This window comes from Passer montanus, unplaced genomic scaffold (genome assembly GCF_014805655.1).
Source record: "Passer montanus isolate IOZ18808 unplaced genomic scaffold, ASM1480565v1 scaffold43, whole genome shotgun sequence".
NCBI classification, from domain to species: Eukaryota; Metazoa; Chordata; class Aves; order Passeriformes; family Passeridae; genus Passer; species Passer montanus.
Window position 1 is genome coordinate 3,429,038 of NW_024369151.1, and position 15,191 is coordinate 3,444,228.

Genomic DNA, 15,191 nt, shown 5'->3' on the forward strand with positions numbered 1-15,191 from the left:
TGTGAATTGTAACATCCTTTGGTGGAGTGAAGAACCAGAAGGAGGTGATAATAAGCCACTGCAGGCTGGTGCTTTTGTCTCCAGTGAAGCAACAGCAGCTCATTAGTCTGTGAAGTTCCAGAGTCCCTGTTCTGCTGGAATACCCAACAAAGCCCTTGGACAGAGGTCAGATGAGTTGCCTCTGACTCCCTGTGCTGCTGGAACAATTCCTACTGTGCCACAGCTTGGGTTGGTGCCCAAAGCTGCCAATGAGGGGCTGGTCCTGCTCGGGCTACAGAGCATCAGTGAGAGCTGGAGAAGGATCGAGCTGCCCTTGGTGCAGCAAAGGAGGGCTTTCCTCAGGCTCTGCATCCCACGTGTCCCTGAGGGCCTGCCACAGCCTTTGCAAGGGCACTGCAATGTGCATCAATCCCCCCAGCTCCTCAGGGCAGGGTATTCCCTGGCAGCACCTGCATCCTCTCTTCCTCCTGTGCAACACCTGCTGCTGTCCCCATCAGTTTGGGACACCCAGCCCTGTTCCCTCAGCCACAGAGACCCCACAGCCCCCAGGCCCAGCTTTGCCGAGGCTGGGACTTGGAGGGTAAGTTTTGCTTTTAGGGGAGGTTTTGCTTGTCTTTGCAGTGATCTGTGGGTGGGTGGATTTCAGCCTCATCTCACAGCATTGGTGCTGTGTGCCAGGTGGGTTATCCCAGAGTGACACATCCCTTTAGTACCTTCCTTGGGCCACTTATGGGATGGCTGCCATCCTCCTCTGTGAAGAGACAGCAGTGCTCAGGGTGGCTGTGGCTGGCTGCAGGGGATGAGCAGGAAAGAGAGAATAAATATTCAGAAGGAGAGAGAATGAATACTCTTCCTCCAGATGTGCCAAGGAGAAAGGAGAGACAAGCAAAACCCTGGACCCCTGCAGGGAACTCCACAATGGGAATGTTCACAGCTAACCATCCCTGCTGCTCAACCTACCAACACTCTGCAGAGCTTGGCCATCACCGGCCCTGGGGACATGGGCGAGAGGAAGGTTGTGACCCCTGGCAAATTGGGAAATCTTTGCCCCTCCCAACCTCATAGTCCCTCTAAACAAGAACCAGACACTCCACAGCATGCTACTCCTGAGATCCCCTTGGTAGGGCTTGTTCTCATTCTCCTGGGGGCTTGGCTTCCATCTGGACTGCTGGTTGAAATCCAGCCCGGGCTGGTAGTGACTTCAAAGGGCAGTGTCATCTGAGGAACAGTGGGTGGTCCACGGCAAGCAAGTTGATGGCTGACTGTTCTTATAAAAGGCACCACAGTAGGGCCCCCTGCTTTCAGAAGAAAGGCAAGGGCTGCACTGTCTGCAGGGAGCAGAGCTGGTCCTGGGCCTGAGGGACAGTCACCTTAGTGAACTGGCACAGGGAGGTGGCTGTGCACCCCTGAGGGCAGAGCTCTTGATCTGTCTCCACTGTGTTTGTACCCAGCACTGCTGGCCAGCCCTGGCTTCACCTTGCACAGGCAGCAGTGTGAAACAAAGCCCAGCAATAACGCACACGGGAGAGGGGCACCCTCTGAGCACCCCAGGCAGGATCCCAAAGAGACAAACTCCAGCTGGGCTCTGGGAGCTCAAGGGCAGCCAATGAGGCCCTGCAATGGCCTCAGTGTTGGCACGGAGATGGTGGCAGGCAGGGATGCTGTGTGCCAGCCAGAAGGATGCCAGCCAGATCTGCAGTGCCCACTGTCCCTGTGCCCCAAGGCCCCCAAATCCAGGGGCATAGGGCAAGGAACTGGCAATGAGCAGGAGATTCTCACAGGTCCAGCAGGCAGACAGAGAGGGTGGAGGGCAGGATAGGGGGGCAGGGGGGCCCAAAACAAATAATAAAAACAAAATCCCAGTAAGCATGTTAGAATTCGTTTGAAGTGCAGAGGAGCTTTCAGGCAGGGTTATGCACATCTCCCAGCCCGGCGTGATTTACACATTCCTTGCAAGCAATGGAATCTTCCCTGATTTGAAGTAAAACAGATGTTTTGGGGTTTTCTTTCCCCCCCTCCCCACCCTCTTTTAATCATTTCTTTATTGAAATGATGGTTGTACAGACAACTGGCTCAGAGCCAGAGCCCTGCTACCCCAGAAGCCAGGAGTGGAGACCCTCTGTCCTGTGCCATGGGAGAGCCCCTTGTCAGTGACTGTATTTGGGCTTCCAGAGGTGTGGAGCCAGCCCTGCTCTCCTGCAAATGCTGCTCCAGAGGCATCGCTCCCTGCAGGTTTCTTCCCTTGTTTTTCGCTCTGCAGGGAAAGGGAAAGGATTGTAACTCCCTGCAGTTTTCTTCCTCTGCAGCTACAGCTGATCCTCCATCCCTGCTCCAGCAGCCCAGGTCCAGGAGACCTTCTAAACCTCCACCACCAGTCCAGGAGATGTGTTTGATGGGGGGACTTGCCCTTGTTTCCACACTTCAGTGTCACACCTCACCCCAGGTGTGCTCTGTCCGAGCAGTCTGGATTGGGAAGGGCAGCCTGGTGCCTGGTCCATGCCCAGGGACTGGCAGCAGCAATGCTGCTCACACACCCCAAGTGAAACAACCCAGCACAAGGAATGGTGTTGGGCAGGCTGGAGCTGGGATATCTGTTGATTTCAGCACCATGTGATCTCAGTCAAGTTAGTTTGCCTCTATTTTTGTCACAAGTTTTCCACCCAGGAAAATTATTTGGGGAAGAAGCATCCATTTCCCAAAGGGATGCAGAGCACCAAGTGCAGTGGGGCTTCTGAGTGCTGGTTGATGCTGCAACCTACCAGCACAGCCATGCCCTTGAGTTTACACTCAGAACAATAAGTCATGGCCAGTAGCAAATCCATCCAGCTGCCCCATCTTTCTTTTTCTTTCTCTATTTTTTTTTTCCTTTTAAACCCTGTTGTTCTTTCTCAGTACTTCGTTGGTGGCAGGGTGGGAAGGTTTTTTGTAACACATTCACGTACCAGTGGGACTCACTCCCATTCCCGTCTGGTACAAGAGATTGCACAAGAGAGAGAAACAAATGGGGATGAGGAAATGCGTGTTTATGAGAGGCAGCGCTGTCATCGTGAGCAAGGGACCCCCCGCAGGAGAGCCGGCCTGGGAGCCAGTGGATTTCCATTCTCCCCTAACACTCCATTCATGCCTGGTTTCATACCTCCCTGGGGACTGGGGACTGGCCGGGGTCCCACGGCCCCGCGTGGGACTCCCACCCCCTTGTGCCGCCTCCTGCGCTATTTGTTGTTGGGTGGAAAGAGGGAGATGTTGTTGTCTCATAAAAATGATGAGTTGAGAAAGAGCAGCAGCTTTTGCCATTGCATGTACTCCTTGTTTTCCTCCTAAAGCAGAGGAAGGTCTTCCCTCCTGCATCACCTCTCCTTTGCCACGTTCTGTGTGCTCCCCTGCTGCCTATCCTGGCAGGGCTCTTCCCTAACATCACTATGGATTCTCTCATGGACCTTCCTGCTCATGCTGTGGTTGCTGCCATGAGCCTTCTCCTGACCTGATCAGGAACCCTCCCTCTAATCCAAACCACATTGCTGCCTGATATGATACAGTCACCAGTAAATAACCTTGACTGCAGTGGTCTGGAAGAGCCAGGGATCCTATATCACTGCTATTAATGATTTAGGATTGTGCATCATTTGCAGATGACACAGAGAGGGTCTCATCCCTACTTCCCCCACCCAGCCACCTCCTCCAGAACAGTGCATGCCCCCCCTCACTTCAGGTAGCTCTAAGTGAAAGCCTGGGTGACAATTCCTCCTACCTGACACTGGTGTGCACACAAGGAATGGGAATGGCTGATTTCTGTGCTCCCTTGTGTGCTGCAGAGCTCCCAGCAATGGGGCTGGGGCTCCCCCACAAACAGGTGGGGTATTAATAAAACCAAAAGTAATCGCCCAGGCACGCATACTACAACACACTTGGGTCCCTCTCCCGCCTGCTCCTGCAAGCCCCTGCCTCCCCCTGCTTTCTCCACACACCTCAATTTCATTATCTCTGATCTGGAGCTGCCCATTACATGCTTTCTGCCAACATAAATATTTAATCCTGGTGCATTGCACGGAAAGACTCTTGTGGAGTTAATCCTTCAACTCAAGTTTCCACTTGGAAAACAATTTAGCTTGCGGCAGGGCAGCAGGTACGAGGCAGGGACAGAGCCCGGCGCTGGAGGTGGCCTGGAAGAGCTCGGGAGCTGTGTGTGGGGTGATGCAGGTGGGCTTCATGCTGTGGGGTGGGCTTCATCCCATGGGCTTCATTCTATGGGGTGGGCTTCATGCTGTGGGGTGGGGTGGCTCTCCTGGAGCTCTTCTTCACTGGGGTGAAGCAGGGATCAGGAGGGTTTGGATAGGTAATGGAAAAGCCACAGGGGTCACTGCAAGCTGCTGCCTGGCAAGGGAGGTACAAGGGGCACTGACAAGGGGGACTCCAGGTGCAGCACTTTGCTGGGCTTCAGCAGCGTTTGGGACATCTGCTCTCTGTGTGCTCAGCTGCAACAATGCAGAAAGCCCAGAGTTTATCAGTTTGCTTCACCTGCCAGGGTGGGTCAAAGCAGCCACACGATCCCACACTGCTCCACCTCTAAATTCACCTGCACACCCAAAGGCTACTTACAGCAGGATCTGGCCATGATTTTGCCTGAGGGCTATGGAGTAGGGTTATGGGATCATTGGTGTGTTTATGGGGCTGTTGGGTAGCACTAAAGTACCTGCTGTGGTATGGGACAGACCCTCAGCAAAGTGAGATGTCGCAGTGCCAGGTCCAAAGCTATAAAGAGCATGGACAGAAATGGATGAGGATGGATGAGGGGCACCCTGCTCCTGATCCATCCACCTCTGTGTCCTCAGGAGGGCAGCGCCCATGGGGATGCAACACCACAAAACATCCACCAACTTAACAAAGCCCTCAGACCCAGAGGGGAGGGGCACAAGGGGCCAAGACCACCCCGCAATGCAGGGCCAAGAGTACAACTTGTGGCAGCTGAAATAGTTTGAAATCCTTCCCCTTACATCAGCAGTGACGTGTCCAGACACTGAAGAAATATTTTGGTTTCAGTTGCTTTGTCTGAGAGGTTTCCCCAGCAGCCTGGGGTGGGTGTCCTGGAGACCAACCAGCCCTCCCCAGCATCCCCTGCCCCATGTGAGAAACTGGGGTGTGCAGGACACATCCCCACAGACCCTGCCCAGAAAGGCTGGAAGACTGGCATGTTGCAATGATGCAAACCAGAGGGAAGGAAAACATGAAAGCATCCCAGCCCTTCTGTTTGAGGTTGTGCAATGAGATTAGGAGGGGAGGCCAATCCTGTAGCTGCAGAGCAGTGGGAGATGCTCAGAGGGAAGGAGAAAACTGGCACACCCCAGACCTAGCTCAGGTTGCTGCTGCCATGGGCTGCCCTGGAGTTTCCCTGGCAAAAATCAAGAGGAGAAAAGATGGAAGACAAGCAACAGACCCTGATCCAGGGGTATGACAGCCCAGAGCTGTGGCAAGATGGCAAGCTCACTGCCCAGGTGTTGGGACAAGCTATTGGGACATGTCCCTCTGACCCAGCTTTGAGCTCCCTTCACACCCATCCTGCCAAAGCAGTGTCTACACACCCAGCTCCATCCAGTGAAAACAGGACCCTACTGACCCCTCCATCCACCATCCCTTGAACCACCAGCACCCCACAGACCCTACCTCTTTTTTTTTTTTAGAAAATTTACATCATGATATAAGCTTTGGCTCCAAGGGTTTTTAGGGAAAGCCAGGGTATTTTTTTCCCCTCCTCATAACAGAAACCATATTGCTGTGTAATCAAATTTGTCTCATTCCTGATGAAGGAAGCAAGTGTGTGTGTGTGAGAGGTGACCAGGAGCAATGGGGGCACGTGTGGTGGGAGCAATTGCTCTGAAGGTACTCCAAGGAAATATCCTTGGCAGTGGCAGCAGATGGGGGTGACCAAGCAGAGACCAACGGGCCACAGCTCAGCACAGAGCATCACCCACAGCAAGCCCCACCTCCCCACGTGGTTGCCATCTCTGCAGCCCAGCAGAGATGCTCCTCGCCTTTTTCTCTCATTTTTCTATGGATCTCCTCACTGTATTGGAGCCCAGCAATGGGTGTGGTTCAGTTTTAATATATGTTTTACAGGTGGAAAACTCAAGAAGAAGCAGCTACTTTGAGGTTACTTTTTGCATGCCTGTTTAACTATGTCACAAATTCAGCTGAAGCCAACAGGAGCCGTGGCTCTGATGGTGAAGCCTTGAACATGATGCTCCCAAAAGGGAGATGTCTCAATTTACTGGCTACTTTTGCAAACACAGGCAGGGGGGAAACAACCCAAACCCCAAGGAATAAATTAAAGGCCATTTGAGATCTGGGCAGGGGCTCCATTGCCTGCAGCTCTCCTGTGACAAACTCCCTGCAGAAACTCCCTGTTTCTCTGGGAAAGAGCCATGGCCCTGAGGGGGAGAAGGGGTGGCAGAGCTGGAGTGGTCACTTTGTGCTGATAAACTCAACTTTGGCATGATCAGGAGGTGGGTGCTTACTGATGTAGTGTTCTACACAAGTTGGAGATTAAAAGACTTTTGGTTTTTTTTAATAAATAACACACAAACAAAAGGAAAATGAAAATAACAAAGTGTTCTCTGGGAGACAAGGCTGGTGAAGGACTCTCTGTGCTGTTGTTACAAGAAAAGGATGGGCTGGGATATGCTGCAGGTGTCCTTTGGAAAAATGAAACAAAAAATAAAGTTTAACTATTTTTATGGACTTGCAGCCATATGTGAGAGAAATTCACATTGCTGGGCTGAGCTGGAACAGAACTTGTAGCTCATGGCATCCAAACTTTGCTTTTGAGAGTGGACAAAAAGATGGGCAGGTAGGATTATCTTGTGACTTATCCTTTTAATCAGAGAAGTATCACTGTCAAATATCTCCACCTTTGGGGACCTGGGGTCCCACCCAGAGTCTGTCTGAGCTGATTGACCCCTGGGCTGTGGGGATAGTTTGGGTTCCGATAAGACCTGTGGGTTCAGTAGTGACTGAACACCTGGCAGCACAGGAGCTGGTCACATCCTTCCTAGGGCATGTTTGTAGACAGAATTGTGCTGCTTTTGGCCACTCTTTAAAGCTTGAATAAGCCCAAATATTGAGTTGTCTGGAAATACTAGCTTGAGCTGCTATGGGTGCAGGGCAGCTGTAAAACTTTCCACTCTCAGATACCTGGGTCCCCAGTCTGCACAAGGAAGTTAAGAAGAGAATACAATTCTTTGCAGGGAACATCTCTTAACCACCTGATCCAAAAAGCAACTCTCCTAAGTGTTCTCCTGAAGCGGGACTTCTGTGAAATGTGAGCATGGCCAGCCCTCACCTTTGCTCAGCTCTAGATCACTGAGGAGCTCCAGGCATGTCACACCTCTCCCTTCCAGTTGCCCTTGCTAGGTGTGTCCTTGTCCTTGGCCAACAAGGACATTTGTCTTCTCCTTACACCCTTCTTCTATGCAAGATTAAAAAAGCAGGATGTGTCCTGTGTTCCTTTTGTCCTGTAACTGGAGTGTGTCCAGACTGTGCTGGAAGAACCAAACCAACATGGCCCTGAGCTTTCCAGCCTTCAGGATGAGGGTGCTCTGCACCATGGAGACCTGATGAACAAAACAAATGGCTCCAAGGCAGTAGCACGATGCAGGTTTGGCTGGCTTAGAGCAAATCAAAGCCAGCTAGGCCCGTGTTGATATTTATATCACAGCTCTTGCACTCCCTCTCCCATTAGTCTGTGAGATAAGACTTGGACGTGGAGCAGCATTAGGTTTCCACACAGTCAGGAATAAGAAAACTCTCCAAGTTCTGTGACTAAAAGGAGTTGGTGATATGGGATTGCTGATGGGAAAAAGGTGGAATTGTAAACATCCATTTGTCTACCAACAGGCAAAGAGGACAAAATCTTCCTCTCCACCCCACTGCCATTCCCAGGAAGAATCTTATATTGGCACACTCCCCCAGCTGCAATACCCCACAAAATAACCCCTCCATGCCTCCTCCTCCTCCTTCCTTTTCCTCGCCACACCACTGTCAGCCTTCCTCCAGCCACCTCCAGAGGGACACTGTGGATGGGCCTGGACCCAGAGAGGTCTGGGATTTAGATGCTGGCAGTTTTTAGGGACAAAACCAAAAATGTTGTTTCAGTCTGATTGTCCTGAGGAAGGGGCAGAGAGGGGACAGACAGGGGAGACAGCAAAAGCTGTTCTGTTGCTCTGTGTGACAAGAGGTGTGAGCAGAAACAGAGAATTTGGGAAGGAAAACCCAGTCTTTCAGCAAAAAGGTGTGAGATACCCATAAACTTGGCAGATACTAAAGAAAAAGGTTCTACTGAGGTCAGAGAAAGGCATCTCCTGACTCCACATCTGTCCCAGGTGGTTGAGTACTGGTGGTAGAGACAGATCAGAAGGAAAATGCTGATTCAAACACAACCTTTAGAAAGGTAATGGCAAATAGCATAGCAACACTACAGCAGCACCTGGAGGCCTTGATCTGAGCCAGCCAGGCCAGGCTGGACACAAAGACAGCACGAGAGAGATTAAAACCCGAGTTTTTAAAGGGGACAGGTAAACAGATGATGACAGAAGTGAGACAAAATGATCTCTTTAAATCACTCAACAAAGTAAGTGGTAAAGTTGGGAAGAGCTTGACAGGCCATGAGGAAAACATGAATGTCTTCTCTGTGGTTTTTAGATGTGTATCGTCCTGATGCTGGAGCCTCAGCAGGAGCCCAACCCACCTCCATAAATGGGTCTTCATGGAAATGAGTGCAGAGATTGCACCCTTCTGCTGAGCCCCTGACCTCCCTGCACAGCCCATCTTCCATGGAGCAAACCCCCTGCAAGCCAGAGATCCACACACAGCCCAGGTGAGCCCAGAGGGCTCTGTGCTGGACTCACTTCAGCAAAAAAAAAAAACCACACACCTGAGCCAGTGCTTGGGCAGCCTGGTTCTTCCACAACCCCAAAGTGCTGAGAAAGTATGAGCCTGCATTTGGAGTACATGCTAAGGATTTAACAAAATCAGCTCCTGACTTGCCTTGTTTGAGCTTCTGTAACCAAGGAATGCCTGAGGAGAAACTACAGCCCTGCCCCACTCAGCTTTGGGAAGCTGGAGAGCACGTGGAACGGGAGAGGTGGATTCAGTGAAGCAGCACAGCTCCTGTGCACACAGGGGACCTGGCCAAGGGCTGTAACAGATGTGTTTTAACCCATGCCACGGAGCTATTTGGGATCTGCCTCTGATTGCTCCAGTGCTCATCCACGTGTCTTCCTGACGAAAGACCAACAACAACAATTAGCATCATATAAGGAGCAGGAGACTGCTGCCAGCATTAACACACTCTTGAGCACCAAGGGTTTTCCGTCCCACTTTTTATCCCAGCTATGCACACAGCAGAGGTCACTCTGCATTAATCAGCCTCACTCCAGGCCAGCTCCTTCAGCACGTTCAGCCTGTGGGATTGCAGCCTCTCCACGCTCTGATGGGCTCTCCCTGCTCCACACCCCTGCCTTTTTCCTTAAGCTCACCAAAAAAGGGATGTTCCATGTTATCCCAAGCTGAGCCTGGCCATGCTGTTGATGGCCTGCAGACCCTACAGAGGGTGACACTGCCTGGGCAGGACCTGGTGGGTCCTGGCTGCAGATGGGAGCCTCGTGTTGTCATTCTGAGCTCTGACTGAATCCCCTCCCCTCCAACAGCAGTCCTGAATCTTCAACCCCTAGGAAGAGGTTTCCACCTTTCCAACACCCCTGAAACGTGCTCTCCCAGAGCCTTTGGGCTGGTTCATGATCACCCTGGGGAAACCCCATCTGAGCCAGCAAAGGGAATGTAAAGGCTTCTTCACAGCACATGAACACACTCCAAGGAAAGGCTCTGGAAGGAATCCTGATGACTTCCATATTATTTCCAGTAAATTTTGTGCTGATTCTTGGCACAAACACTGGAAATGAATAGGCTAGGTCAGGAATGTAAATAAAGTGAAACATTGGGATTTAATCTAATCTATAATTATAGTATCTGTGGTGCAGGGAAGAGGTTGGTGTGTTTGCACTGCAGCTCCATTGAGGAGCTGCAGAGGGTTTTCATTTCCCTTTCCAGAATTTCTCTTTTTGGCTGAGGGTTACTTGGTGTGTCCCCAAGTATCTGAAGCAAACGTGCCGGGCTGGCAAAGCTGCCTTCTGGTAGCCAAGCAGGTAGAGCTCAGCCATGAGGCATCCCCAGGCACTTCCTGAGCAATAGGGTGAGAGCTGAGATGGATGAGCTGGGATGAAGGCTCAGGGAGGCTGTGGGGTGCCCAGGGGAAGCTCCTGCCTCCACAGTGAACAGACTGGATGGGTTTGGGTACTCCAAGCTGTGTTTGATCTCTGAGACAAGCCAGAGCCCTTCCTCCTGACTGTTGTTTTGTTTTTGGTTCATCACAAGCTGCCTGTCAAAGTCTGGTGCTCCCAAGGCTCCCACACCATCCCTCTGAGTGGCACTGGCTGCTGTCCAGGCTGGCTGGTCCATGCAAGGTGAGCACTTCACAGACACATCGACATCTCTCCCTCTGCCCTCCTCACCTCATTCTCTTACAGATCCACCTGGGGGAAAGCTTGACAGACAGCTCTGGTCCAGCTGACCTCAGGGGAGAGCAACACCTTCTCCATTTCACAAGAATATGATTTCTGTTTTTTAAGAACTGCAACAAAACTCAACAGTCTGCACGGATCATCCTCAGTACCCATGCATAGGTCCCTGGGAGTACATTCCCAGGAATGCAGCATGGATCTCCATGGATGGGCACCCGTGTGTGACACACTGGCAAGGGTGCCCACACGTGTACACGAGGCTTTGGAGCATGTGTCTTTGTTGACATGATCTACTCACCCTGGAAAACCCTCTATGCAGGGACTGGCATCTTAGCCCCACTGTGTTAAAGGCAAGGGGAAGAAAAGGGCTGACAGGCAACATATTTTCCTCAGACTGAAAAGGACAAAGAAATTAGTTCTCCTTTTGTTCATTTATGTTTTGGAATTACAGAAGTCTTAAAAGCAAAGGAATCAATCAGACTTTGTTTATTTGTTTGCTTGTAGAACATTTTTTTGGGTTTGTTTTCATATTCCAGCTCAGCTTTGATCTCCGGCTGGTAGTACTCCAAATGAATGGTCCACAGCAGAGTGTAATTGCTGTAGGTACTACAGAAGAAAAGGACAGGATGTTCAACACATTTACGGGGCAGAAGAGACTTCCATGACCTCCCAGTCCCCTTGCTAGGGTTATGTGATACCCTCAGACTACTGCAGAAGCAAATGATTTGTTTTTGAAGAGCTCTGAGGCTGCAGACTGTGTGCTTACCTCCCAGCCTAGAGAACAGCACAGAGCCCTGCGAGTGGCTATAATCAGTATTATACCCAGCCCAGAGCTATTATAGATAGCTATTTTCCCACAGAAACGAATGAAACAAGCAGAAGAAATTCAATTTCAGAAATGACCCCGTGCCCGTGTTTGTGTTGTTGTTCTGTCTGTGCGGGCGCAGAGCAGCGTTAGCCTCACATTTCACTGCTCTGGCTTTCTTCACGCTGTGTTGCAACCGTGTGGACATCTGAGCAGAGGAATATGTAATGGGGGTGCCTGTGTATCTGAGAATGCTCAGTAAACACGCTGGGCAGAGCCCAGGTTGCAGCAAGTGGGTGTGTGTTGGGCAGGCAGGACCCACAGCAGCTCATGCCAAGGTGGAGCAGGGGGTTATTGATCTGCGCCACGTGCTCGGGCAGGCAGCAGCAGCCAGCGAGGAGGGGGTGCTGTGGCGTGCCCACATGCAATCTTTCTGGGTGCCCAGGAAGGTGGGTCTGTGCCCCAGAGGTGCCCACACAAACATGTGTCTGTCCATGTGCGCTGTGTGCACCGCCCCGGGAGCGCAGAGCCAAGCCCTGCTGAGCATCAGCTGTGGGACAGAGCCAGAGCTGTGCGTCACCCTGGGGCCTGTCCCCACACAGGACAAGCTCCAGAGCTCCCTGGTGCCAGGGGATGCTGCCTGCTGGCTGTCTGCAGCCCCCACAAAAGCTGCTGTCCCTTGCCCAGGGGCACGCACACAGCAGGAGCCACACCCAGGGCACAGGGCACTGCCAGCTCTGCTGGTACCTCCATGGCAATGTGCCTTGGGGCTGGGAAGCAGAGGACTGGCTTTGACCACAGGGATGACAAAACCCTGGACAAAGCCCTCTGCCTTCCACCCAAGGCTCTCCCAGCCCTTTGCAGACACCAGGAATTCGATCACAGAGCCCCTAAAGGGATGGGTGAGTGCAATTCCCCCTGCCTGGCAGATGGGGAAGATGACTTGGCAGCCCAGGCTGCCCAAGAGCCAGACCTGCTGGCTCCCAGCTCTGTGTGCTCACCACAGCAGCAGCCTCCATCAAAACCAGTGGCTCTTCCCTCTCCCAGTGCCCCTGGCAGCTGGGAGCTGAGAGCTCACAACGGGCCAGTTTTATGGGCGTTGGGTTATTAGCAAGCTCTGTGGTTGCTCCAGTCTCTCCCTGGCACCTTTTCAGAGCAGCCCAGTCTCCAGATATATAAATAATTATATTTATGCATTATAGATATTTAACAAGAAAATATCAGATAGTATTAAATGGCAAGAGGTATCACTTGGAGACCACTCCTGGAGACAGCCCTGCTCCAGGGATGTGCAATAAAGGCTTTGGAGGCTGTCAACATACTTAACTGGGGGGCGGTGGAGGGAAAGTATTAATCAAGGTCTTAAAAAGTTCTTGCTGACAGACTATTTGCCAGCTCTCACTTTAAATGCTTTTGTGGTCCCATAAAAAGTTTCATTACTCACTACAAAATGTGTTTTAATTATTGCAGTCACTCTGACATTAAGCCCTGGGTGTTTCTCTCTTGCTTACTCTGTCTCTCCTCTGTCTCCTTGCCTCTTTGCTCTATTTTTCCTCTCTTACTGATCTGACTCCTGATATCCCTCTCAAGACAGAGGATGCCCTGGCTAATGAGCCAGATTGGAAAGACCAGACCCTGTCCAAATGTTTCTGAAGAAGTTAAAATTCAGTTCTCGATATTATCCCTTTGCTCTGGAAACTCATGAATCCACAAGATTCAAACAGAAAATTCAACCCCCAAAAAGTATCTCAGAAGAGTGAAGTATCCACAATATGTGGGCAGTGGGAAGAAGGATTTGGGGTCTCTCTGATCTCAAATATATCCTGCTAAGGGAAACAGCAACTTATAAAAACGTGTCACGCTTTTGACATCTATTTCATCCCACCAGGCACTTGGCAACTTGCTCCAATCTGACCACATCAGCTTGGTTCATCCATCAGAGACAACACTGTCCACCAGGCATGGACCTGGAAACCCAAAATGCTGAAAGTAGCTGTTATCCTGGAGTGTCCCATGGACTTCCAGTGCCTCCAGCACTGTGCTGGCAGACACTGGTTTTCCATTTCACCAGCTGTGTGTAACACCCAAAGCAACAGGAAGAGTCTGGCCATTTGGCCCGTGTCTGGTGTAACACAGTGCTGACCAAAAAGGTGATTAACAATTCAATAACAGGATTGCAGATCCCTCCTTGCCCCCAGCAGCTCCCCACGTGTCTCTCCTTACTTGTACAGACCATCTGGTTCCAGGCACTTGAAAATGACTGAATAGAGGCTGGTTTCAGGGACATCTCCGTGGCTCCGACCCGCTGCCACACAGGAGGTTGCCAGGCCAGAGAGCAAATCATCTGCAAAGCTCAAGGATTCTCCTGCAGAGCAAAGAGAGGAGCGAGACCAGAGCATCAATACAGGTGTAGAATTACTGCTGACCACTTAAAAATCACTGTAGGAACATCTCTATGTAGGACACACAATGAACAAACTCCATCCAGCTGGCTGTGGCTGTGGAACGTCCCAAGTCTGTATGGAGAATGTCACCTATGGACAAAGCAAGTAGGAAACACACCTGGGCCACCTGTAGCAGGAATGGGGGCCAGGGCTAAATCATTGCATAGCCAGCTGCAATCACAGCACAGAGGGGATTTGTGGCCTCACTGCAGACTCTGCAGGCAGAACCACCATCCAGAGGTGGGCTACAGGAGATCTGGAAGCCTGGCTAAACAGGAATCTCCTGTCCTTACTGTGTGTCCAGCTCTTAAACAAAGCATGGTCTTTTCCAAACATTACCTGCCATGTTGGACTAGCAGGAAAAAAATATTTTTAGTGCTTGGGTGGAATTGCTCTCAATGTGACTTTTTTTGGTTTTGTTTTTTTGTTTGTTTGGTTGTTGTTGTTGTTGTTTGTTTTGTTTTTTGGTTGTTTTTTTTAAATTTTATGACAGTCAGTAGCTTTGCATTCTCTTTCATCTGCACTCTGCCAGCTCCTGGAGCTCTGACTGGATCTCCTTCAGTAGTGTTCAAGAACACTTGCTTTCTTATAAGCATTTGAAGAAAAAACCCCACTAATTAAAAATATGGAAAAACCTTTCTTTTTAGTCTTCTATTTTATAAAGCCTGTTAAACACTTAGATCATGACCCAGCTGAAACTGAAAATGCTCCATTTATTAAGGTTTTTGGGCATGACTGTCCACTGCTGTGCAACCTGTCTCCTCGCAGTGGGCAGCCTGTCTATTGGTTAGAGCTCATTGCATTTAATTCCCATTTCACACTGGTGTAACTGAAAGCCTGAGGTACCAAGGAGGAAAATAAGACAGAGCATCTGCCCAGGCTGTGTCCTATTCCCAGCGGTGGGAATCGGAGCAAGGCTGCTGTAGGTGATAGCTGTGCTGGTGTAAGCCAAGCTGGGCCCAGATTGCTGTGCCAGGTACCTTGTGCATGTGGAAATGTCAAGACATCGCAGCGGAGGGAGGAGGAGAATTCCCTTCTCAGCACTTTTGTTTTTCCAAAGGCAAAAGCGACTGAGGAGTACTGAAATGAAGCACCAGTTCTTGGTACAGACCCCAAGGAACAAGCCAGTGGTATAACCAGCCCAGAACATCCCACTGTGAAGCTGAATTATCCAGGTAGGAGAAAAAATCCCCTCATCCCCAGCCCCCTAAACCACATTTGCGTCTTGTCTCGAAACACACAACTCAGTAACAAATATCCCCCTTGGCTAGAGAAAAGAGCAGCAATAAATTCTTTTCCTCCCTGAAGGAATCCAAGCCTTAATTATTCATTTTAATGCTCCCAGCACGACTTGTTCTTTCCAAACTTTTTCAG

At 50.7% G+C, this 15,191-nt stretch overlaps 1 protein-coding gene across 4 annotated transcripts in view; it reads right to left on the bottom strand.

Moving 5' to 3' along the window:
- Positions 1-15,191, bottom strand: part of ASTN2 (astrotactin 2) — a 323,200-nt gene that overhangs the window by 16,281 nt on the left and 291,728 nt on the right. For all 4 annotated transcript variants that reach the window (XM_039720164.1, XM_039720165.1, XM_039720167.1 and 1 more), the window contains one exon: positions 13,597-13,738. In XM_039720164.1, the coding sequence (XP_039576098.1) occupies positions 13,597-13,738 (142 nt within the window). The remainder of the gene's footprint in view (positions 1-13,596; positions 13,739-15,191) is intronic.